General features: G+C 42.5%; 2 protein-coding genes across 5 annotated transcripts; one reads left to right on the top strand and one right to left on the bottom strand.

Moving 5' to 3' along the window:
- Positions 1 to 789: 789 nt before the first annotated feature.
- HNRNPAB (heterogeneous nuclear ribonucleoprotein A/B) lies at positions 790 to 25737 on the top strand. 3 transcript variants are annotated; one of them, XM_069028484.1, is made up of 9 exons: positions 790 to 943; positions 1057 to 1341; positions 4241 to 4409; positions 4494 to 4652; positions 5043 to 5174; positions 6791 to 6899; positions 6993 to 7145; positions 7224 to 7308; positions 25035 to 25737. In XM_069028484.1, the coding sequence occupies exons 2-8, from the start codon at positions 1094 to 1096 to the stop codon at positions 7292 to 7294; spliced, it is 1041 nt and encodes a 346-aa protein (XP_068884585.1). In that variant the 5' UTR covers positions 790 to 943; positions 1057 to 1093; the 3' UTR covers positions 7295 to 7308; positions 25035 to 25737. The 3 variants fall into 3 exon arrangements, with proteins under 3 accessions (XP_068884585.1, XP_068884586.1, XP_068884587.1); XM_069028485.1 differs by lacking the exon at positions 25035 to 25737 and adding an exon at positions 7564 to 7888; XM_069028486.1 differs by lacking the exon at positions 6993 to 7145 and having other exon boundaries at positions 792 to 943.
- PHYKPL (5-phosphohydroxy-L-lysine phospho-lyase) lies at positions 7990 to 18322 on the bottom strand. Of its 2 annotated transcripts, none has more exons than XM_069028482.1 (13): positions 18198 to 18322; positions 16569 to 16687; positions 15654 to 15813; positions 15029 to 15103; positions 14121 to 14229; positions 13913 to 14029; positions 13631 to 13713; positions 13112 to 13337; positions 12683 to 12837; positions 12089 to 12178; positions 11740 to 11870; positions 11270 to 11326; positions 7990 to 10105 (listed from the first exon to the last, which is right to left on the bottom strand). In XM_069028482.1, exons 1-12 carry the CDS (start codon positions 18257 to 18259, stop codon positions 11274 to 11276), a joined length of 1380 nt encoding a protein of 459 aa, XP_068884583.1. In that variant the 5' UTR covers positions 18260 to 18322; the 3' UTR covers positions 7990 to 10105; positions 11270 to 11273. The 2 variants fall into 2 exon arrangements, with proteins under 2 accessions (XP_068884583.1, XP_068884584.1); XM_069028483.1 differs by having other exon boundaries at positions 14121 to 14208.

Raw genomic sequence — 25737 nt, 5'->3', positions numbered from 1 at the left:
AAAAGGTGTGTTAGCTTTACCTGTATATCTAGAAGCCAAAATCTGCCCCTTTGGTATGGACAAATAGGACATTAGGAGCGGTATACCGTACAACAATGTATGGTTACAAGGAGCAGTTGTCCTCTGGACTTCTCACCCACAACTTTGCCAACAAGGTTGACATATCCTTGGGCAAAAGGAATTAAGGCCCGGGCACGTGCTCAGCGCTTCAGCTCCCCGAGTTATGTAATATCCAAATCTAAGTTTAAAAACAACAAACTCTGGCCCCCTTCGGCTGCAAAACCAGCAGAGCTGGAAACATTAAGCAAACCTCTCGTTCTGGAGTAACTGACTCAGTGCCCATAACACACCTCGAGCTAAAACAGGGTGGCACTCTAAGTAAATACAGCGCTCCAGCCGCAGCCGGACGTTCCCGTGCGGAACCCGTGAGCTCTGGTCCGCCGTGGCCGAACCAGGGACCGTGCTGGGAGCGCAGCCGCAGCCCCGGCCCCGGCCCCGGCCCCGGCCCCGGCCCCGGCCCCGGCCCCGATCCCGATCCCGATCCCGATCCCGATCCCGATCCCGATCCCGATCCCGATCCCGATCCCGCCCGGGGCTGTTCCCGACCCCGCCAGCGACTCCCGGCCCCGCCTCGCCCGCCTCTCCCAGCGCGACCCCGCCCACGCCGGCAGGACAGCCAGTAGTGAGAGCAGAACCCCCTGAGTGACAGGGCGCGGTGACCAACCAGGGCGCGCCTTGTTGCGGTGTGGCGCAGGCTCCGGCGGTATAAAGGCGGCCACGCGTCGCGGGCGCGGGCCCGAGTACGTGTCTGAGGGGGAGGCGGCGGTGGCGGCGGGGCCGGTGCGGAGCAGCCGCGGGGAGCGGGATCGGCTCCAGCACCAGTGCCGGGGCGGTTTTAATTAGACTTCGGTCGGCCCGGGTTTTATCGGGAGCGGATTTTAAAGTGAGTACGAGCGGGATGGCGGCGGCGGGAAGGGGGAGGGGTGTGAGCGGACCGGATCAGACCGGCCCGGCTGGGGAGGAGCCGCCGCGCTGACCCGCGCTCGTCTCTCGCAGGCGCTTCTCGTCCCTCTCCCTCTGCGGACGGGGCACCATGTCGGAAGCGGAGCAGCAGCTGGCGGCTGGCGCCACCCAGAACGGGCACGAAGCGGCCGAGAGCGCCGGGGAGCAGCAGGCCGAGACCGGCGGGGCTCCGGCGGCGGCGGCGGGAGCTGCAGGAGCGGCGGGAGCGGCGGCGGCGGCTGGAGCCGGCCCAGCGGCGGGAACAGCGGGCACGGCCGCCAGCCAGAATGGGGCCGAGGGCGACCAGATCAACGCCAGCAAGAACGAGGAGGACGCGGGGTAAGCGCGGGCGCCATGTGCGGAGCGCCGGGCCCAGCGCGGCCCTGCGGCGGCGGCAGCGCCCCCGGCCCCGCTCGGCCCGGCGGGGAGGGCGGCGGGAGCGGCCCCGCCGAGCCGGGGCCCTGCAGCACCAGCGCTTCCTTTGTTCTGGCGCTGCCTTTTGTTGGCGCCATGTGGCGGCTGGGGGAGGGGCGCCGAGCGGGGCTGTTGCCGTCTCACGCTGTAAAATGGAAGGGCATTTACCTCTCCCGCGTTTTCTTCGTTCTTTCCCTCTTTAGCGAAAGGGGCGGATGGAAGGAGTTGCTTTCTGTTGGGGGAGGGGGGTTGGTTGAAACTTTGTGGGGATCGCATGGCCCATCGCCACCGGCGTCGATGTAAATGTGAATGTGTTTTGTGTAAAGCACATAAATAATCCTGGCCTTGGAAGGCAGTGGGGGTAAGCTAAGTTTTTTTAAGGGAAGTAAAAGGAAAAATCAGCACGATTGAGACGATGCGCGGTGTGTTTAAATCGGTAAGAGCGAATTTGGTGTGCAGCTTTGCAGCATTGTCAGAAAATGCCTTATGTCTTGCAGGGGATTTCTGGGGGAGTCAGAGTAGTTTCGCTGTGCTTTGGTGTGCTTTTGGAATCCTTGTCTGCACAAGAGATTTTTTTTTCCATCATAGTTGGCCTGTTCGTAAATACATGTATTTGACATGGACATTACTTGCCTATTTCTCAAGCAGGTCTTTGTTATTCAGGCTACCCCATGTATTTAATTGGAACTCCCTTTGTTATCGTTGAGCCCTGAACCAGAAGGTCAGATCCCTCTGGTTAAACAGAGCTGAAGCCAGTGTAATAGATTTTGACGATAAAGGAACGAATAACACTTGTACCAGCCTCCCGCAAGCTGGGACCGGATGTACCTTTTGCAGACACTAGAAGGATTGAGAACCAGGCCTTTTAGCTATGTACGAATTTTTCTTGACTGTTTCTAGTATTCTGTACTGAAAAAGGGGTGATAGTCTTTTTCTTCCATGAACAGGAGATGACAAGCTTCAGCCCCAAATCGGTATGAAATGAAACTTTTGACAAAAGCAGTTATTCAGAGGGATTGACCTATGTGAAAAATGTAGCACTGTCCTAAAATGAGAGCTCTCCAAAGCACTGATTTTAGAGGGTTTTGTTAAGAGCTGAAATAAACTTCCATTTAGCTGCACTAATACACTCAGGAGGGAAAAATGACTGCATGTTAAGGGTGCAGTTGTCCAGTTTATGTGGCCTCTGAAGGCAAAGCCAAATACCAGGATTTTTGTCATAGTTTCAAAGGCTCTGTATTGTGTTGTTTAAATTAGGTATCAGTTTTTCCAGTGACAAAACAAAGCACTGCAAATTGTGAAGTGTAACACATACTGCTGTGGTAAGGGGAGAGTTTAGCATGTGGCAATGCTACAACCCCAACACAATGCCATAAAGCAGCCAAAGCTGCCTCCAGACAAATTCCTGTCATCCCCCCCAATCTCTTGATAATTCTGTAAGTGTGGTCAGTAATGACAGGGTGTGCTGTAGAAAGCCACTGTCAGTCTGTACAGGTTTTAGCAGCCATAGTCAGCTGTTGGGATGGGAAGGAATCCCCCGAGCCCCTTTCTTTTACGTGGTATTGAAAGACTTAGTAAACTTCATAAGGCTGTTCCTCTAAGGCTCTGCTGTAATGGCTGCAGGAAGCACACACTTTACTTGGACCCTGTGCTTCCTGCTGCACTCATCCAGCGTGCACAGCTTGGTCTGCTGAAAAAACTTGAGTTCAGCTGACACAGGGTATGGTTTCACCCAGTTGAGGAAAAAAGGGCAAAAACCCCATAAGGTTCCCTCCCCCACTGCCTTTTATACAGAAATAGATGCCAATTCTTGCAAATCAAAGTTACATATAAACACCAAAAGCCAGTTTTATTTCAGCATAGTTTAGTTTCTGAAGTGCTGTTAGCTTGTAGTGCCAATCTAGGTTGCCTCCATACAGAGTAATGACAACTTAAACTGTTTCAGTCTATAGTTAGATAAAAAGGCTTGAATGCTTTTAAAAGCTTAGTTTGTTACCTTGGAAACTCTGAAAATAGAAAATGCAGCCATGTTATTAATGTTTTCATTTGAAGTGAAGCATTTGAAAAATGCCTTATTGCCTGATACAACTGTTTTGTTTGTTAGTTTCACTTCTGTATTGTGCCTCGAATTTAGTTCTTTAAGATAGATCTCTTCCTTCAGAGGGTATTTTGTATGGGAAAGTGGGCAGGGAGGAACTGTATCTGCCTACTTAGAATTAAACACTAAGAATGAAGAGACTCCTGTAGTACTGATGAAGATAGAACTAGAGTCAGTAACTAAGCAGGAAGAAGTGCACAACATAGTAGTTAAGGCAGGTCCAAAGTCCCATCTGTTGTATGTGACTTATTGGAGGTCACAGATACCTGGACTAAAATTTTTACAGCCATTTAACCAAAACCTAAGAGCTCAAATACTTTGCTTTTGATGCCATATGCTTTCAGAGCAGTAGGAATGGTCCTAGGTTCTTTGCAAGAATTGGCAGTACTTGAGAAATCAATACTGCTTTCTTGCATATTATAGAACACTTTTGTAAGAACATAAGTTACTGGCAAGGAATATTTCAGGCTATTCTTACTATTTCTTATATAATCTAATAAATGTCAGAGTGCATTGTGGCGTTCCCTCAAAAACAGGGGGGAGAAGCCCACCCTTTTGCACTCCTGTAGTATCAGCAGCTTTTGACAAGACGCAGGTGTTGCACTCGGAACAGTTGGTCCTGTTCTGACAATGCTGCTGAGGTGTGTACCACTGAGCATCTTACTGCATGTGCTTTTCTGCAGTGCTTCCTGAATCTGAATAGCTCTTCTCTCCTTGAAATTTCAGGAAGATGTTTGTTGGTGGCCTCAGTTGGGATACAAGCAAAAAAGACTTAAAAGATTACTTCACCAAATTTGGTGAAGTAACCGACTGTACGATAAAGATGGACCCTAACACAGGAAGATCCAGAGGCTTTGGATTTATTCTCTTCAAAGAGCCTGGGAGTGTTGAAAAGGTGAATTTAAGCTTCATATTTTAGATCCTTAACTTCTAGGGAAAACTTTTCAGCTTGAGTTAATCCTACCAAACTGTCTTTTAGGTTCTGGAACAGAAAGAACACAGACTAGATGGACGACTAATTGATCCCAAGAAGGCCATGGCAATGAAAAAGGATCCAGTGAAGAAAATATTTGTTGGTGGACTAAACCCAGAAGCCACAGAAGAGAAAATCAGGGAATACTTTGGAGAGTTTGGAGAGGTGGGTAATAGTATCTTAGTAAACTCTGGAAGTTGCTGTTTAGTTTATTAATAATTTGCAAGTTTCAAAGTAAGTCAACTTCAGATGTATCAAGCCTTCTGTAACATGCAGAAGTTTCCCATCTTGAGAGCAAAGGTGGCACTTACTGCACTAGGTGCTTCCATTGCTAGTTAGATACCCTTGTCTTTAACTCAAAGCATTTTAACTGATGTTAAAATCAGTTTGAAGAGTTGTAAAATGGAAATCTCTGATCTGAAAGCCAGTGTTGGCATAGAAGGGCTTGCAACTTTGGTGTTGTATTATATGCTTAGAAAGAAAACTTAGTTTTGCTGTACCAGTTTCTGTGCATCTCTAAAACATGAGTCTGAAAATAGTATTTCGTGTCTTCAGATTGAAGCAATTGAACTGCCAATGGATCCAAAGACCAACAAAAGGAGGGGGTTTGTGTTCATCACTTTCAAGGAAGAGGATCCAGTGAAGAAGGTTTTGGAGAAGAAATTCCATAACGTCAGTGGAAGCAAGGTAGAAACTCTGACTTGTAACTCTTTGTCCAAGCATATAACCTGGAAAGGTTTTTGTAGACCTCTTGTGTCAAAGTACCAAATTTACGATAAGGACAGCTTGAAGTTTACCATAGTGGTGTTTTGCTGCAGGTTCAGTCAGAGAGGCTCTTTGGCAGTATTTGTGGCTTTAACTGCTGGGTTTAAGGCCTTTTGTATGTAAAGTATCTAACTGCAATCATTAAATACATGTGGAGAAATTGGCTTATGTATCAGTGTAAGGCATTCCAACAGGTAGATGCCTATTTTCAGCATAGAACACTTGCATAAATGAAAGCCTTGCAGATGCTTAACTTTGTAAGCATCTGGCTGAAACTGGCTCTGTCTGCTGGGGGCCAGCTTCTGCTTTCTTCTCTAAAGCCCCTTCCTGCAGCCCCCCGCTGCCAAAACCTTGTCCCCTAAATGCATTACAAGGATCCAGAGAGTGAATGTACACTTGGGGTAGCTTGTGTCTGGTCACGTGGTTATGGGAACTGCTGTGAGTGGTGTGAGGTGCTCTGACCAGCTGACTGCTCATCTGAGGGAATAGCTAATGGAGAGAGGCTCATGTATCAACAAATGAGGAGAGGACTGGAGGCAAATGATGTGTACTGGCTCAAGGTGTCCCTGCTCCCTTGCTCCGAGGCCAGTGCTGACTGTCCACATAACATCAGAGCCCTATTACACTGGGTCATACTGCCTGACACTGACTTAGATTGCATTTGGTTTAAGACTGGTCTTGACACAGGACAGAACAAATTTTGGCAAACCTAATGCACTGGGAAAGTCACTGGTTAGCAGTGATGTTTGTTTTCAGGAGAGATGAATGCCTACATGCCAAGAGAGCTGAGAAATTTCTGTATTTCCTACCTATGACTTATTTTTATGTTATAGCCATAGAGAATAAAAAGCAGATTACCTTAAAGGTCCTGTGGTGAAGAACTCCAAGCCAGACTTGCTCAGGTGCTGTTGTTCCTTTTTGCAGCAGCAGTAGCTTTACTCCTGGACTGTGCACAGATCCAGGAACCAGGTGGTTGGCTGACAGCTTGAACTGCAGCCTGGGAACCTGTCTTGGAAATGTCAGTTTTGGTTGGCTTTACATGTTAGTATTTGATAAATGATGATTTCAGGGGTTGGTAGAGGTATGGTACAGTCCAGCCACATGCACAGTGTGCAGGGTGTACAATGGCTGCTGGGTTCTGATGCATTTCTCAGAACCTTGTTCATTCAGTGCAGGTCATAGCACTGATAGCAAGAGCCTTGTTCTGGAGGTTGTGCCAGGTGAGAGGGCAGCCTTGTGGCTCCTGCAGGAGAGGTGGCCTCAGCACCTCTTCCATGGGTAAACTGCTGGTAAGGAATAGGCGAATAAAATGCCCTGAAAGCAGTGGCCTCTTGGAAAGGCTGACAGTGACCTACCTTTGCCCAGGTGGCACAATAAATCAGATGTCCCTGGTTATGCAGTAGTGCTCCTCACCTGAGAGGAGCACAGCATGTACACCTCCTTTGCCTCCAGAGGAACCTTTGGCTTCTTCAAGTGCTCAGGCTGGAAAATGCTTCTCTGAAACACTTTACATACTCTTCCTGCTTTTTTATTTGCAGTGTGAGATTAAGGTAGCACAGCCAAAAGAAGTGTACCAGCAGCAACAGTTCAGTAGTGGCGGAGGAAGAGGTAGCTATGGAGGAAGAGGCAGAGGTGGAAGAGGCGGTGGTAAGTACCACACACACTACTTTAGTATGGACACATTCTAAATAAGTTGTGTGTACTAAAATGGGATTTTGTGGATGGTTTTCCCTTCTATAGCTCAAAGTCAAAATTGGAATCAAGGTTATGGCAATTACTGGAACCAGGGTTATGGGAATCAAGGATACGGCTATCAGCAAGGTTATGGTGGCTATGGAGGCTATGATTATTCAGGATATGGGTATTATGGATATGGACCAGGCTATGATTACAGTAAGTAAAGAGAACTGTATTGGGTATAAGCAAGCATAACTAATTAGCAGTTTAATGCATTTGTTCTCTTGTTCATAGGTCAAGGCAGTGCAAATTATGGGAAGACACCAAGACGTGGTGGTCATCAGAATAACTACAAGCCATATTGATCAAACTTATTCAGGTATGCAGTGGCATGGTCTCTTTTGGAAAATGACTGCATAGGTTTTGTATACAATGCTGTAGATGGATACTTCAGTTCTGTACCAAATTTAACTTTACAATAAATTTCTATGGCCTGTTAAATGTGCATCTTACTTGGAAGAGCTCCCTGGAAATGTTTTACATGTTTAATACTTACCGATAACTAGTTGTCTAGACAGTGTGGTGTGTAAATTTCAGCATTGCTGAAGATATTAATTAATGATTTTATTAATAGGTTAAACTGAAACTGATTTTGAGGGTCTGCTTAAAGCTGCAGCTCTGCATCTAGGGACTGCCTCTTGGAGTTAACTATGGACTCTGCATTACTCCAGTTGTACAGAATGAGATGCATCTTAGGGAACCAGTGTCACTTTCCACCTTTTTATTTTGTATTGTTTTTGTGTCATACATTTCCTGTAATGGAAGTGTTAATTTTACTGTACTTTTTGGTACCTTTTTGGAATCTAATGTATTGTAAGGTATTTTACATGTGTTCTGATTCACCATGACATGGATATTGAAGCTATCCTAGCTTTTGAAATAAAAAAGGCGTAATCTAGTGTCTTGTGCCATTCTTCAGCTCGTGTTAGCAAAACACCAGTATCTTGTTCCCAGAACTTAGTTCATGGCAGTACCTTGATAGATGAAGAGTTGTGCTTAAATGTTTTTAATCTTAAAACTAGAAGGCTGTGGTGGTAGTTGTGCTCACTTGCAGTTAAGTGGCAGCTAAAACCTGCTGTCACTTCTGCCTGGAAGGTTGTGGAGGAGAGCTCAGGTGAGAAGCCCCAGCTGTGGTGGGGCTGTGCTGGTGAGGTGGTGGCTCATGCTCTAGGCAAGCACAGAGGCTCAGAGTAACTGTACTGGTGTCTGCATTGGGCTCTGCTAGAAGGAGTCAGAGCTGTAGGTTTCAGGTAGGGCTTGGGAGTCTAGACAGTATTGCAGGAGGGAGCCAAGAGGTATGCAAGAAGCTGGCTGCACTTCCTTCATATTCCACTGTCTTGAGTCTGAGACTTGTCTGCAAGTTGTTAATAGGATGTATATACTTGCCTTGAAAGGCAGGTTGGACAAACATTAAATTACCAATGCAAAGTCTGAATTTTTGCAGCCTTTTTGTATAACAGAAAAGGCTAAAAACTTCCACTGCAGTTGTGGGTGGAAAAAACATCTCTTTCTCTAGAGATAAGTGACCAGCTAGAAATACTCTCCTTTTTTGACTTCACTGTTAGTTTACTGCTATTTTAAGGCAATAACTGTCATGTGATTTGCCTGTCTTGTTGCAGAATATAAGTAGCAAGCTCTACTGCGCAAAGTAAATTTCTAATCTTTGTTGCACTGATCAATTTGATTTTCAGTCTCCTATGAAAGCTAAAATATGACAATTTTTTTTTTCCTTGTAACAAATTTTTTTGAACAAGTAACACCCAGAAGTGGAATCAAACCAAGTAACTAAGACAAGAAACAAACACAAGTTACTAGTGACCTTTTCAGTTTTTTAACAAGGATGCAGCTATTTCTGCATGGACTACAATCTGCTGCTCCCTGCTGGCTGTCCTTGAAAAGAAAATCTTGTGTGTAAATTTACAAGTCTGTAAGACTCTTCAGTGTTAAGTGGAAATTCTGAGTATTAAAAAAAGTCAAGATTTTAAATCTTAAAGAGTTGACAACTTTACAGCTGGACTGTATAACCTCCAGCCCAACTTACTTGCAAATAAAAAAATAGCAGATCACTGAAACAAATAAGTACAGTATTTAAAAGTATTACTGTCTCAAGATTTAAAATTTAAATACTTTTATTACATACTTTCACTGTTTTTTCTGTGAAATAAGGGGTAGCAGAATATATTTCTAGCAAACACTTGGCCCTCGAGTTGGAAAATGGCATGGTACCAGGACCATTGTGCTGCAGTCCTTCTCGCTAGTAGTGTCCTAGCAAGAGTTTGTCAGCTGGTGTTATTGTGGTGATTTTTGTAAGTAGGTGCTCAGGTAATGCTTCCTTGATAGGTGATGTGGCCTTAGGCAGAAACTGAGGATACTGGTACTTAAATGCAGAGCTGGCTTTTCCCTTTCTTCTTTGCATGAAAAGTTTGTGATACAAAGACCTGCCTGGTGAAAGTAAAGGCTTGTACACAAGGTTGTTGCTTATGGCTGTAGTCTACTCTTAATTTCCTAATCCTACTTGGATATTTTTTGAGGACAGACTGTGTTTGTAGGAAGTGGTTTGGGAGCCATAGCCCTCAGCTGTCTGTCCCTCATGAGTTTGATGTTAGGAATTTGGAAGTGAAGTTTTTGACTTAACCTGGTGGCTGAGAGTGTTTGTTGAATATAGTGCTATTTAGGGACCTTGTTCTAACACTGGCTGCTGAAACTGGTCAGAGGAGCGTGGGAAGGACTGGGTGTACTGGCACCTGCAATGGTGTTTGCATAGGCAGCTGAAGACTTAAAAAAATCAGAACACCCATTGGCCCATCTTAATTTGAAAAAGTTGTAACCTGAAAGTGCAGAAAATGTATTTTGTAGTGGCCACTAGAATGATCCTCCTTTATAATCAGTTTTAGATATGCTGTTTTAAATAAAAGCCAATTCCACACTGCCAGAGTTGAGACAAGCTCTTGTAAAATTTATTTCTCCTAAAGCTTTTACTAAAAACAAGATAAATGAAAACAAAAAAATCAAATGTGACTTATCTGGTCTTAAGACATGCTAGGATGAAGATTAAATGTGCATTATTATAGTAGAGTTCTGTTTCTTAGTAGTAGATCTTGATCATTGTTTGAAACCTATGGAAAGAAAATGTTACGGTTTTTTTGTAAAAGTATCATTAAAAGAAATCACTGCCTCATTTTCGCTTACATTATATGTAAGTGTCTTACTAGTACTGTACTTAGTAAGAGGCTTTTTGCATTCTTGGTTTCCTGTAGAAAATAAAGGCATTTTTCTTGCTTAGTTTAGTTTACAGAGAAGCACATTAAGTCATTAGGCCTCTAATTTGCACTGGCACTGTTAAGTAATCTTTCTGTTTCTAAGAGTAAGTAGTATAAACAGCTGTATGTCTTTCCATTAACTTGCTAAATAAAATATTAACACATTTTTCTTGTGCCTGCTATACTAATATTACACTGAACTAAAACACAATTCTCCTTAGCTCAGGGACATAGCACTGTGAATCTCATGGTGGTTGAGGCCACCAGTGATTACACTGCTCACAATGATCACATTAGGTGCATTCCTGCCCAGCTGTCCAGAGTTCTACTAAACACGTGGTTGTCTTTTAGTCAGAGTAGTTTGAAGAATTATGAAGTGTACCAAAGGGTGTTGTTATCAAGGTGTTAACTGTAAGTGTACACTGTGCTTGTGAGTGTGCAGCAAACTCAGTTGCAGCTAGATGTTCTCTTGGCAACCTACTGAGGGACCTCAACAGATGAAGACATAACAAGGCTTTGAAGACTTAACAAGGACCAATCTTACTCTGATACCCACAAACCTTTCAGTCTAGGGGTAAACTGATCCTGAAGGATAAGATACCAGTTGTGAACCTGAAATGACACTTATGGGGAGATCTACTGAGAAGTGGTTATGCAGCTGGACCAGCTTCTGGCTGCAGCCTTAAGGCACTGAGCAGCAAGCAGAAAAGCTGTGTGGTTTTGTGTGGATGTGCAGTCATTTGCATGCTCTAGAGGCAGTCATATCTGGGACATGTTAGCCCTCACTTACAAACAAGTGATGCACACAGTGTTGCTGGGAGTGTCAGAATGGCAAAAGGTAGTTGTGAATGCTACAGAATGTAGATGTACACAAGTAAGATCTGTGCTTGGAGATTCCCAGAAATTCCTGCAGACTTTGAGTAAAAGCATCTCTGAGGAAGCTTTAGTCTGATAGTGCTTGGGAAGTTATGTTTAGGAATCTTGGCTTTTAAATAGTACTGGGTGACTATAGGTAAATACCTGCTCAGGTAGAACAAACAGATGTTTTCTCTTGGTTCAGACATTCTTTTTCCATATCTGGAAAGAGAATAAGCAACTTAGTAAAGTCATGACTTTGTGACCTTTTGTACACTAACTTTCTTAATGCTAAGTGTGTAGAAGTTGTATAACAAGCTAAGTGGAAAAAGCACATAGATTATGGTTTTCAGGAACAGGTGTACAGCTTTTACAAGTTCTGCTTGTTCAGATAAGCTGAACACTCAAACCTCTGCCAGAGCAAACCTATTTCAAAAGGCACATCATGCATCTGTAGAGGAAATAGTTTTGTTAGACAGCTTCAGCACAGAATAATTTAGAGGCAAAGGCTACGTGCTCAGCATCTACCATCTTGGCTCCATTTTAGCACTTCTGAAAAACAGGCTCAGTAGTGCAGCATTGTCTTTGAGGCAGTTCAAAAAACTCTATTTTTGAGGGTTTTGATCATTTTTTACCTGTTAGTATTTTGTCAATTGTCTCCACAACAAATTTTGCATCCTCCATATTGAAGCACATTGGGGGCTTGAATTTCAGTACATTTCTTCCTGGCCCATCTGTACTCAATAGAATATATTTTTCCTTAAGTCTGGAAAGAGCAATAACAAAGAATTATGTTTACTTCTGCATGTAGTTGAGAAAACCTTCCAAGCACCAGCCTGCAGGCTGTCACACCGTGCCTTTCTACACTGACTGGTCTCTGTTTTGGCCAGTTGGTTGTATTTTAGCAGCTCCTGAGGGGCAATGGTAGTCTGTAATTGTGTGCTTTCTTCCCTCATTGAGGAACTCCATGATTGTTCCATGTACCTTGTTATTAAATCCTCTGCTTCTGCTGTGGCTGGAGTCCTTTCTGCTTGGTCTTTGATTAAGTCCACTCCAATGAATAAGCCACAACCTCTGTAAAAGAAATAAAACCAGTCAGTGTTAGAGGAAGGAACTACACATGAACTAAACTGAGGTTTTTTTAAGACAAGACCTTTACTACATGAGAATTACCTGATGTTTTTTGGTTATTGCTAGAAAAGGTTTTGCTGTTCTGAAGAAATATAAGTAATACAGACTTCTGTCTGCTCACACTAGCAGCACAGGACAGGATGTTAAGCATGTTTTCTATCTAGCTCATCACTTCAGTACCTTGTGCACTTGAAATTCAAGTCCAACGGGACAGTGAATTCCTTTAGCAGCTAATAAATTGACAGAACAGTACTAGCCCAGAGTGGAGAAGTATGTGAGACTTCTGATAAGATCAAGTTTGTTTCACTTTAATGTACAGGAGGCTGTTTATTTTTGCTGAAAATGCAAAATTTAATTGATTTCTCAAAACAAAATCTGTTGGACTGAGTTGTTAGACTGACTGAACCAAACAGAAAGTAGCTAAAAATGTAAATAAGGCACTGATACCTGACATCACCAATGATGGGATGCTTGATTTGCTGCTCCTTGAGTGTCTTCATCAAGAAGTTGCCGATCTCTGTGGCATGAGCCTGAAGGTGTTCTTTCTCAATCACATCTAACACAGCTAATCCAATGGCACATGAAACAGGGTTTCCACCAAACTGAGCCCAGGATAGGAACACAAAGAGCCATGGAAAGGGAAGAAAGATGCAGTTATGTCACTGAAAGTGTAGCCTCAGTGATACAAGGAGCATATTATCACTTTTATCAGATGGAGTCAATACAGAGAGCGTCACAGCTTAGAAACATAGATAGAAATAGTACAGTAACACAGTTACTTTTTAGGTACTGTGGTAAATATTAATAAAAACACTGCATGATGATCTAATTTTAATCCTTAGACTCTTTTACAGAAGTGGGCAACTGTTTACTTACTGTATTAAAATACTCTACTCCTGTGGCTGCAAATGCTTCTGCAATTTCTTTTGTTGTTGCTACACAAGCAAGCGGGTGCCCATTTCCTATTGGTTTCCCCATAGTGACAATATCAGGTATAAAATCTTCTCCCTGAAGCTGGAATGCCCAGAAGTGCTTGCCAACTCTGCCAAAGCCAACTTGAATTTCATCAGCAATAAATACACCTCCTGCCTTGTGCACGTGCCTGTAACATAACAGATTTGATTGTCTCTTAAAAGGAAAGAGAATGTAGCAGTTACCATTTAAGAACATGCAGAAAGTGTTACTTTGCAAACTCTGAGGAAAGAAGTGTGTACAGGCCTATATTCTATACCATGTGTTTATAAGCAGGTCTTTGCCATACACAAAGTTCACATTCTAACATGAAGGCTTGGGTAATTTCCTGCCTGTCAAGCTCTATGCTACAGCAGGCAGAGAAATTATGTATTTACCAAATATGTTAAGTTTAAAAAGTTAAGATAATGAATGACCACTTACTCTGCAACCTTCTGAAAATAGCCTGCTGGGGGAATGATTTGACCACCCACACTTGGTAGAGATTCAGCAAAAAATGCAGCAATCTGAAACACAGCATATGATGTTTGAATACAATACAGAAAGTTGTGCAGCAGGCTCTTTGTCCTTAGATGGTTTTTGCATTATTAATGTGAGCTTTTCTTTTTGACAAGTCTGTACCATGTAGCTTAGTAACTCTGAATTGCACTGACAGGCACATTCATTTCTAAGACAAGACAAACAGTTAAGGAAATAACATTTTACCTTTCTGCCTCTCTTATGTGCATGCTCAATAATATTTTTTACTTCATCAGCATAGGCTGTTACTGAATCTTCATGGTCTTCTCTATAAAGTCCTCTGTATGTGTCTGGAACAGGAGCCTAAGCAAAGGAACAGTATATCCTATATTTAATATATCATAAAAACAATTCAATTGACAAGTAATTGATAGGTATAGGCTGAAGTACATACCACATGGACCCATTCCTTTTGTCCTTCTAGATTTCTGAATTTATATGGGCTTATGTCAATCAAAGATGTCAGATGTCCATGGTAAGCACTTAAAAAACAATTGGCAGAACTAAACAGTAATTTTCTCAGTATCAAGATTTCTTCAATATTAGCATTCCAAGTAGTAAAGAGTAGCCAGCTGCTATCACTTGGTAGGAAATTCAGTAACTTAAGCTGAGAACAACTCTACAATTTCTTTTCTGTCAATAAGCTTAGTAGTATTTGGATTTTTTTGCTGTGTCTGAATATAAGGGATGCAGAGGGACAGGACTTGTCACTGGTTTGCCTGCACCAGTGACTGGAATCACAGCAGGGAACACCTGAGCAGTATCACAAGATTGCAGAACAACTGGAAGGGCCTATTTCTGAATATCCTCCAACAGTGGAGTTTCCAGTGACTGTAGGCATCCTATTTTAGTATTCAGCCCCCCCATCATGGCAAAAGACATTATTTTTCTCTGTCTCATCAAAATTGCTCAGGTTTGAACTTAGATCTGAGGTCTTTTTTCCTGTCACCATGCATCTTCACACCTGGCTCCCATCTTTTTTGCTCCTTCCCATGAGATAGTTGTAGCTGCAGTGAGATCTGCCTGGCTGTCTCTTGCAGCTGAACAAACCCACTATCTCTCACTGCTGTGGCTCCCTTCCCATTGTGGCAGGCCACTGCTGGCCTCCTTCCAGCATGTCAACAGCTGTCATGTGCTGGAGAGCCCAACCACAGCTCTCAGGGCTGGGCTGGCAAATACTGAACAGAAGGAAAAATTACTTCGCTCAGCTTCCTGGTTACAGTCTTTCTACTACAGGAGGATTTCAGAAATGCTCTATGGGCCAAAAACGAGCCTTGTACCCCAAATTGCCAATGTACTCACTGGTCTAAAACGATAACATCCTGATGTTTTGTGTACTGCCATGCCAATCTCAGGGCAAGGTCGTTGGCTTCAGATCTACAATGGAAAAATTCAGTAATTGCTTCATTGTGGATGTCCTGAGTTTTGAAATCTAACCTCCTTTGCACTGTTCTGCAGAGAACAGACAACTCAATGCATGTTATGCACAAATTCCTTAGTAATCAGCACTCACTAGGAAGGACTGTTCACCAGAACAGAATCCATCTTAAAAAGCCAGAGTACAAGAACTACTGCAGTTTTTTTCTTCCAGATGAAGCTTGCTTAGGAATATGCCCTGCCCCCAGCTGAAGCAATGCATTGGTACATTTGAGAATAATTCCCAAGTCAGAAGACAAATCAGACAAGAAACTAATACAGTAAATATTGACATTACTGTTTAGTAGTCCAAGGTCTTACAAATAGAATAAAACCCTTAAATAAAGCACTAGTTTAGTTCCCAGGTAGAGAGCTTGCAGAACCAAACCCATGTTTTTGTCATCATTAGACATCCACACCAGACTGAAACTGGCTGTTGATAAGCCAAGTGTGTACTTGTCTGTGTATATCGAGTAAAGCACCCGTATCAATTCTAATGTACCCAACTTACCCAGAATTCAAAAAATAGAAGGTGCATAATTTCTCAGGTAGTGTTTTTGAAAGTCTTTCTGCATAATCAACCAAGTTGTCATGAAGGTAACGAGAATTTGTATTTAACAATTGATTCTGCTCATGGGCTGCCTTTACTATATCAGGGTGACAGTGCCCAACTGCAAGAGAATGTGGAGAGTGGTTTGAGAGTTCTTTGTATTACCCATGGTGTTCAGTCACATGCCAGCTTAACACTTTTATTTCTCTAATAGTACAGAGATATTATCAGTAGGGCCTTAATAGTGGTACACCTTGTAAAAACATTCTTTTGCTCCTCAGAAACTTTGAAGTTGCCTCCTACTGTATTGAAAGGTTTGTAGTTAGTACTGGAAATTGATATGCTAAAACAAATAGTGTCTGATTTGATGCTTGGGTTTAGGCAGTTACATAGTTCAGGAGTTTGGGAAGGTGCATGTAAGCTTTACTATCAAAGAATTACTAGCCCTGGTAAGGGGTTAGGTTAGAGAGATTTCAAATCCTGTAAGAAAGCAGCAATTACTTAATCATACACAATTAAGGCACCACCACTGAGCAATGGTAACAGTAACTTTTACAAAAACAACAAAATGTCATTTGTTAGTTTTACAGTGAGGTGCTTTACTTGAGTTTCCGTGGAAAAAAATCTGTATGTTTTAGACACATTTCTTGGAAGACAGGACAGGAAGCAAGTCTGGAAAGCACATTCACACACACACACAAATTCAAACAAACTGTAATTCCCCAAACTACAGGCTCAAGAAAGTTTCCTTCCACTTTTCCAATTAAACACCCCTCCCCCAGCACAGTGCAACTGTAGTAAAAGTACTGATTGTTCTTTGTTCTGCTTAGAAAAACACAGCATCAAATACCATTCAATACCATAACTTTAGCTTACCATGAGCGACATTGTTTATACAGTCAAGGTACTGTCTCCCATTCTCATCATACATATACTGGCCTTTTGCCTTCACGATCTTCAGTGGATCATTAGAAAAAAACAGCTTGCAAGAAGAGCTATGACAAGCATCAGAAAGCAAAATAAATCTTAGTGAGTTTAGTTCATTCTGCTGGTAAAAGACATTTCTCCTGTTTGCTGGCACAGTCATCCTGCTTTTGGCCCCTAAATCAAAGGCCTTGTACTCAAATTTTCTTGGATTTACAGGGGAAACAACACACTCCAAACCTAAAAATCCTACTCTAGGATCTAGCCACAGCAGTAGGACTTGCCTCTATAGTTTCATCCCATCTTAAGTGCAATTCCTTACTGTCTGTGCTGTCTGCCCTTTTTGTTCTTTGTGTCTCTTACCTTGTGCTGTGTTTTTATTGTTCCTGTTATGTTCTTGCTATTCCTGCCAAGGTCCTGATTTTCCAGATAGTTTGATGCAGGTGATTGTTTACGGCTTCACTAGCTAAAATGCTGAGTGATTTTATAAGGTTGGGTTTACTTAAGTGCATTTGTTTTGTTTCACATTTTAAATGAATTGCCAAACAAGTAAAATGGTAACACACCTGCCTGAGTTGGAGTTGCAGAGATTTAATTCTGAAGGGCAATGCCAAACTTCCATACTTCATTTAGTAAAAGATGGCATATACAGAAAAAATTTGACTATAAATACAAAGCCATTGTCAAATGGATGACAAAGGACAATGGTGAAGTGAGAAAGTGCTTCATTATCACTCCCCAACAGGAATCTTGATACTTTCTGTTTGAGCTGGCAAAACAGTTGGGGGTTTTTGTAGGCCTCTTCTAACTGTTCAAAAGATGCTAAGAAAGTGCTTGCAGAGGCTGGGTCTTTGTTACCAGTGGCAGTGCAAATCAGTTAGAAAAAGATTTAATACCCAGAGTAGTATTTTTCAGGTGTATGTAACTGGCATAATTCTAGTTTCAGCGTTTAGTTTCAGCCCAACTTTTCTATTTTTAAACCACATAAAAGTAGCCTTGGATTTGAATATATATTATATGAAAATATTCCCACAGTTAAAAAGAGTTGTGCTGCCATTCTTGCTGATGGTGTACAGAATTAAGGCGCTTTTTAGGTTGGTTGAAACACCACCGGTAATGGGAAGTTTGGAACTGAGTCCTGTCCCTCATTCTGTCAGAGAGGGCAGACGTTTGTTGGTAATTCCATCACGGTTTTGGGGTAATTAGTTTTCTGAAAGACAGGCTATAATAGTAGGTGAGCCAGAACCTCGCCTGGCCCAGCACGGCCTCCAGCCCCAGCCGTGCCTCCGCTGGGCTCACAGAAAACGCTTTCTAAGCAGTTTAAACGCTAAACAGGCGCGCTCGGTATCATACGGGTTTTATAGTGCAGTTTCGTAATCCCCCTCCTTAAGAAAGCTAATTGCTGTTAATTACAGCAGTGCACCTGGCTGTGCGGGCGCAGCGCTCCGGAGCTGTCCCGGTTTCAGCCCGGGCGCGATGGCGCTGCCGCCGGGCGGGGGCCGCGGGCTCGGCCCCGCTCCCGGCCACGTCAGGCGGCAGCGCCCGCCCGGCCCCGGCCCCGCGCCCGCCCGGAGCACTCACCCGACGAGCTGCCGCCGCAGGGCCAGGGTCTGCTGCCGGGAGCGCGGCTGTGCCGCCTGCATGGCCGCGGAGCCGCCCGCGAGGCCGGAGCGGGCCGGCGGCGGAGCGAGGGGGAAGGAAGGGAGGGAGGGAGGGAGGAAAGGAGGAAGGGAGGGAGCGGCCGCCTCCCGCGGGGGCCGGGCCGCGAGGGGAGGGGCGGCGGCAAGGCAGGGACGCGGGCACTGCCCGCCCGGAGCGCCGAGCGTGCAGCCCCGGCGGCACCGTGAGTGCAGCCCCGGCGGCACCCTGAGCGCGGCTCGGGTCTTGCATGCGCCAGGAGCGGGGCAGGAGCTCACCCAGGGACCCGAGGGAATAGCGCTTCCCTCACAGGCAGGAGTGGGGACAAACTGGGGAGAGGCTATGGCCCCTGGGGCCCTGCGGGGCTGCTGGCAGCTCACCCTTAAACCAGAGACCACAGGGTGCATCCAGCCCCACACCCCACTCACTTCGGAGGGAGGAACAGGCTCTTCAGGATCATTAGTACAGCTAGAACACTCTTCTTTTGAAATACACATCAAGGAAGTTTTCTTTACAGTTGAAAATAGTTTGAGCGGGCAGCCTAGGTGGTAGAACTGAAATAATTCTTCAACACATTCTTCGTTGTTTAAGCAGAAGTAAACTCAGCCTTTTATATGTTGTACCCCTGTGTTTGGTTGGTGGCGGATAGGTAGATATCTGACCGACTCCTTTAGAGCCAATCCTAAAACAGGGAATAGTTAGGATTAAAAGAGGAAATGCTTTCAATGAGATTAGAATGATCTTTCTTCCATTTCTGTTTGACTGGAATTACCTAAAGAAGACTAGGAAGATAAAGAACTAGAAAGGAAGTTCTGCAATGGATTGAGTTCTGCTACTGCAGGTGTTGTATGCCATAACCAAGTTCATCAACTTGTCCAACTTGATTCTAGAAAATGCCACATTTTTTTTCCTTCCAAGTACATGTTCACATTCTTTTGGTTTAAACAGACAAACAGCTCTTAAAACTGTAGAACAACAGAACAGCTAATTTTGCCACACTTGGCAGATTTTGCTAACTAGATAAGCCACCAATTACAGTGGTGGACACACCAGTCTCTAGTTACAATTACTCGATAAACACAGGAGCAGTTTAAATTTTGTGCAATATGGAAAATGCAAAACCAAATTGCTATGTACTCAAAGTTAGGTTGAACTTAGTCTAACTCCATTGTTTCATAAAGGTCAGGTTTTAAGTAACAAAAGACAGTGGAGAAAAAGTTAATAATGGTTGTTAATCTTTATTTGAACTCTTGTCTGGTTAAGATATTTACTAGCTATTTATAATAACAACCTGAACATTTACAATTTGCAAAGTTTGCTCTTGGTTACAAATGCAGAGTTCATTATACATATTCACACGATTGTAAAAGTAATCTGTACAGAGAGACCATTTTTTAAAATCTAGTCTTTGCTTTTATTAAAAAAAGCAAAAGAAACCCATATTTTTTTAGGTCTCAAAGTAATGTATTGTCCGTTACAGCTTTAAACTAAAAATACATGATGTAATACTAATTAATACCATTTTAACATGTTAAAACAATGGATAAGAAATACTGTTATTAATGCCTTCATTTTTAAAGTAATTGTTCCCCAGAGAAGAGTAAATAGAATACTTTTCCTGGCACATACATGATCAAAAATCACAAAGTTTACAAATAGAAATGTGAAGCACATTTTCTGTAATTTCAATATCTATATTTCTTTTCAAAGGTGATACATTTTACAGAAATTTAGCCAGCTTTGTATAAAATACCATATAAATACATTCAAAACTCATTTTTGGCAAACTGCAAACACACAAACAGCCCTTTCTCCTTTGAACAGCCTCCCTGGAGTGATGCAACCACTCACATAAATAAGGGACACTTGCATAACGTGGTAGAGGATTAAGCTCTATCGGTATAATTTCAAAACAAATATGGACAGATAAGGCACATGTTGCATGTATTTTTCTAAACTGTATACAAATAAGTAAGATTGTCAGATTTGAAATACCAGCAGGTACAGTTTCTCAAATGCTAATATATGCACCAGTTTTGTAACATTTCTATGTCCAAAGTCATGTAATGCAACAAAGCAGGGGGGCTTTCAGTTTTGACTGTGATATTTGTGCTGAACATTCTTCATATTCAGTATTTTTTATCATTTTTTGAGATTGCAGAAAAACCCAAATTGAAACACAAAAAGCTGTTATGAAATTGTTTCTTAAACTGCATTCTATGAAACAAACCAGCAAACACAACAGGCTCCAGCTCGCATTTGCACTGATGGCAACTTAATGACCTTTCCTGCTAAATTATCAAATTCAGTGGATATCATGGGTGTTTTTGCTTTGCAAAACCAGATCCTAATTTTTTTATGTAATTGCAGAAATGCAAGTCTGATAAGCAGTCACCTACACTTAATAAATTCATGTAAAATGAACTTTTCAAATACAGTGTTTAACAGTATAATAAAAAGCAGCAGATGGTATCAGTGTCAGTTACAGATACTTGGGATCACCTCCATTTTAAGTTTCTGTTCATTAATACCTATGTTATATAAGGGACCACACAATTGAGCTGACACAGAAGTGAGCCGACTGTTCCATGAAACCACACTTAAGGCAACTTCTACCAGAACTTAACAAAACAGGAATTGTTTGTTCTAAGACATAAGAAAGCCACAAATGTTATTAATGTATTTCTTACTCCATTCTCTTGTCAATAGTTCAACTTCTTATGCATGGAAAACTTGTGTTTCCCAGCCTTCCTGTGGTTTCCCCCAGGCTCTCTACAATAGTATACAATAATAACATCTATTAAGTCCTTCCTCCATTCATTTCTAAGTGACAGATTTTCAGCACTTACTTTAGCTGCAGGTTACACAACAGTCACACATCCCTTGTATTGTGCCATCTAATGGGACACAAGCACATGGCAAAGTTGCAGTAATTCACCTGGGGGTGTGAAAATACTAAAAGTAATTTTTAGCTTACAAATATAAATGATCACCAGGGAAAATAAAGTTTAGGAAATGGATTTTGTACTCACTGGTTTGCTTCAGTCTGTAATAGATTCCCCCAAGTGAAGCTGTGGAGTACTTAGAGCTGAACTAATTATGGCCAGGTCCAGTGCAGTGCCAGGGACACAGTTAAAAGGCAGGTGATTCCAGTAAATGACACTGAGACTGGACTAACTAGAGTGACCAGATGTTTCTCTCTGCCCCCTCCTTTTTGTTAAAAAAAAATTAAAACACTATTGCAAAAGAGTCAAGAAATATGCTTACATAAAGGCTGTCCTGTGAAGTTGCCAGGTTCAGTGTGCCACAGTGATTGCCTTGGCAAGCTAGTGTCACAGGCCTCTTGAAATTATCCATGTATTTCATTTCTCACTTAAAAGTCTTCTGGTTGAACCCCCTGCAAGGCTAGCTGTGCTGCACAGCATGTCAGCCTGTCCTGAACAGGTAAAACCCAGGAATTTTGAACTAAACAAAGCAATACTGAGGTTCTTTCTGCCTCTGGACACTGCTGAGGACACTCCTTCCTATATTACAGCACATTGGATCCAAACTCACTGATCTGAATTCAGCCACATACCTGCAACTATTTGTCCAGGATGAGTGGTTTGGGGACATTTTAAGTTTTTATATTTTTATCATTTGTTATTATTAATATTTTGCATATCTTAAGGATAAATCTGTTGCATACAAAGGAAATAATTCAGAGCTTCCGTGCTTAAAATTTAAAAAATAGAAATGTGTCAGGAAGCCTACTATAGGTAGATTTTAGTTGTGTAACACTGTAAATTATCTGGGCAACAGTGGGACTGAAAAAAACTTGAGAATACAATAGTATTTCCCAAGAGAGAAATACCAGAGTTGGAAAAAAAAAAAAAAGAGAAGTTTCTATCCATGCACTCCTGGTTTTAAAAATATCTGTTCAAATCATAGAGTTACACAAAAGTCATGTCTGCTGTAAATTAAGGGATATGGTCACAGCATAAAATTTGCATAAAATTTGCTTCTATTTAAAAAAAAAAGTCTCCTCTAGAGGGCAGCATTGAACCAGCATTCACTGACCAGGGAACACCTTTGTAATGCACATATTACATTGACAGGCCAGAGGAGTAATTTACCATTATCACAAAACTTTTTGCCATCTTAACTGTTTGATTATTTTTTTAAACTTATTTTAATCAATTCTGCATTACAACGTGTGAGTTCTTGCATTCTTGCCCAAGAGCCTGCTATATTTGGCTGAGTGCAAAACCCTATGTATAAAACTTTACCCTGGGTAGTGGTTACTATAACAATCTTAAAACCACAGGTGTCATTTTCCATGGATTACTTTGCATCATTGCATTGGATGTCTTAAACTGCTGAAACCTCCCATGTGTTTTGCTGGTTTGCTTGAGGATTTCAAATGCTGAATCTGTGAAATTACAGAAGACAAAAGCTCATCTAAATATTTTATCTATTAGTTTCCTAAAAAGAAAACACATCAGAAAGTTGCTTATCATTAAAAGAAACATTCTTATTTTTAAATACACAGGAGAGAAATCCATACAGAAATAAATTCATCACCATTATATATACAAGAGTTGTCAGAAGCAGTGCATACAGGAGAGACAACTCCCCATGGGAATAAAACAAAGCATGTGGCAATATCTTGATAATGATTTTTTAAAACTAAAATATTGATGAGCTGACACTTGGAAGCAGTTTCAGTTTTGGGTCAGATCAGGATTTCTCTGCCACCTGTTTCATAATCCACAGAAATATTCCTGAGCTCACTGGCCAAGGCATGATGGAGCTGCAAAACTCTTAATTAATCTCATTTGTCCCCATCAGAACAGGCCAAATCATCAGGTTCATGCTCTGGCAAGGTTCCTCTTAAGCTGCCAGCACTGTGGTGTTACATACATGGGGTCTTTTTACCTTCTTCCCTTCTTCCCCAAATCCATCCTTCCCAGGAGCTTTAGGGAGTGCTCTCCATACTCACAGTTGGGTGCAGCATCACCACTCCTGGATCACCAGCACTGACACAACCACAGCCAGTAGCAGCTCCAGCCTCAGTCACAGAATGCACTTGCTGTGTCTCATGGCATGGCAGCCCTGCCTGCAGAGCTTTGTGGCTGAAAAACCTTTTAGGAGTCTCAAGTGAGTTCTTGTGCCCTTATGATTCAGTTGGGGAACTTTGCTTCCAAAACTGATTGGGCTACAGTGTGTTAGAGAGAATGTTGGTAATGACTGGAAAGATGGTCATTAGCTACAGTTTTAAATGGAACAAGCCTTAAAGAAAGCTGTGTGTCCTCTGCTCCTGGGCAGCAGCAGACATGGTTAGCTTAACCTCATGGAAACCACTATGCTTTCACAGGCAGTTAAATTAGAGGCAGGAATTTTGTTTTGTCAACTGAAAAACAAAAATACATTTGTCTTGAGTTTCAGGTTCCCCCAGTATCACTAACTTCAATGTGTTACCCAGAATGTCTATTGATGAATCCATTAAGTTACACCAAATATTTTAGTGATCAAGAAAAAACAGTGGCTCAGTCCCAGACTGACCCACATTTCATAAGCATTAGCAGCGTCCCTGTCAATCATCTTCATTGCTGCTGACATACAGTGGTAACATACAGCTGCATTTTGGAATTGCTGTAAAGCAGTCTCAGATTCTTTCAAACCAGAGGGGAAAACAAAAGAGAAGTTTCCTAGGTGAAAAAACCCTAAGCTTTGTAAAAGCCTGAGATCGTGACTGAGTTTTGAGCAAGACTGCCAGTACTACCTAAAAGTAAAATTTCTCTTTGTGAGCTATTCGCAAAGTCAAAGTATTCAGAAAGACCCAGATAAACATTTTCATATGGAAGGAGAAAATAATCAACTGATCTGGCATGAATTTGCAGAGCAAAGCACATCTTTTTAACTCATTGCAGTAAGATCATGACTGCTCTGTATTTAACAACTACTCTTCTAAATACGTTTGCATGTAAGGCACATGGAAGTGTAAACAGATTTCCTCTTAGACTCTGTATAATCAGTACAAAACCCAACAGTTTCTCTGATAAAGTCAATCATGAATAATATGATTGATAATCACAGAATGGCTAGGCTTGGAATGGTCTTTAAAGATCGTCTAGGTCCAACTCTGTGCCATGGGCAGGGAACCAGGTACACTGTTCAGAATATAAAGGCCTAATGCACCAATCTCAGCTGAGGACCAGGAAGAACTTCAGGTGCCAGTAACAGCCCTGCTGGGGGATCCATTCCCTGCTCTGCTCCTGGGAGCTCTGCTCTCCACAGGTCTCTGCTCCTTTGATGACGAGAGGTTGGTAGAGTAGGTGTACCACCCACAAGCCTTGGAGACCTGCTGGTTAGTTCCTCATAGCCAAAGTGGCAACAGTATGCAGCAGGATCCCTACCTGCCAGCATTCCTGATGGGAGTGGCAGCAGCAGGAGTCCAGAGAAGCCACTGCACATGAGCAGTGATTCCAATGTCCTGAATATTCCTGACTGGCTGCAGGTGCATAGATGATCTTTGTACATGCAGAACCAACCAAGGACCTTTGCCTAGGAATTTCCAAAGAGGATCACAAACAGGTTTGGTAGCTGAGCTGTAGCACTGATGGGGGTGGATACAGCTGCACTCCTGTGCTAGGGTGGTAATTCCAGCCTTCCTCCATTACTAACAAATGTCTTGGGTGCTCTGGCAGCAGAGCCTCTGTGCTGGGAGGGGGACGGCGGCCTTGCAGAGCGGTGAGAGGGTAAAGCACTATTCTGGTATTCTGTATCAATGTTTTGCAGGCCTGGCAGTGGTCACAGTTGATGCCTACAAGCACTGGATATTCCACAAGTTGAAGACGGAATACTGACTTGTTTACCTGAAGATAATAGGACTTCGGGGTATTTCCTCAGAGAAAATATAAATTTTAATATAATTTCATAAGCTTTGGAGGTTAGCTTGTCTTGTAGCTTCAGTGATACCAAACTTCTTCAAGTAGGAGCTAGATAGAAAGCTGTTTAGTTTTTGCCAGCGTATGTAAAACAAGACTTTTCTATCTGCATTGTAGATTGTTTGTGGACACTTCCAGATTCTTGTGCTTTCTGCAGTCATTCTGGGGACTGAACTCTCATTGATACTGAAAGAAGTTCCATGAACACAAAATGTGCAGGAATTTGAGTGTAGAAGCCCACAGCGTGGTTTGGAATAGTGAACTGCTTTTAGTTTGGAGATGACTGGGGGAGATGGGAAGAGCAACTGTACATTAAGGGAACAATTACAGATCTTCCTGGTGACATCAATGAGAGATTTGCCTTCAATCTTTCACAGAAAATTTTTTAGCTTTAATTTGGGATATTAAAGGGGTTTTTCAAAAGCACTAAAGGCCAGTGGAAGCTTGTTAGCTGCTCCTTATGCCTTTAAAAACCCCTACACCAAAACTGATAGCTGAGAACATGAAATGGAAGTAAATAAAATGCATTTTCATTGCTGTTTTGAGTTACATAA

Source organism: Aphelocoma coerulescens, chromosome 13 (assembly GCF_041296385.1).
Source record: "Aphelocoma coerulescens isolate FSJ_1873_10779 chromosome 13, UR_Acoe_1.0, whole genome shotgun sequence".
Taxonomy (NCBI): Eukaryota; Metazoa; Chordata; class Aves; order Passeriformes; family Corvidae; genus Aphelocoma; species Aphelocoma coerulescens.
Note: the sequence above shows the minus strand (reverse complement) of the source record. Positions and strands in the feature narration are given on the sequence as shown.

Bases quoted from the DNA above. Each gene is read 5' to 3' on its own strand.
- HNRNPAB (XM_069028484.1), top strand. From the start codon at position 1,094: ATGTCGGAAGCGGAGCAGCAGCTGGCGGCTGGCGCCACCCAGAACGGG. The intron at 1,342-4,240 runs GTAAGCGCGGGC...TTGAAATTTCAG, and splicing joins AAGAACGAGGAGGACGCGGG to GAAGATGTTTGTTGGTGGCC. The intron at 4,410-4,493 runs GTGAATTTAAGC...ACTGTCTTTTAG, and splicing joins AGCCTGGGAGTGTTGAAAAG to GTTCTGGAACAGAAAGAACA.
- PHYKPL (XM_069028482.1), bottom strand. From the start codon at position 18,259: ATGCAGGCGGCACAGCCGCGCTCCCGGCAGCAGACCCTGGCCCTGCGG. The intron at 14,030-14,120 runs GTATGTACTTCA...TCCTTTGCTTAG, and splicing joins AAAAGGAATGGGTCCATGTG to GCTCCTGTTCCAGACACATA. The intron at 12,179-12,682 runs GTATCAGTGCCT...TTTCTTTTACAG, and splicing joins CCCATCATTGGTGATGTCAG to AGGTTGTGGCTTATTCATTG.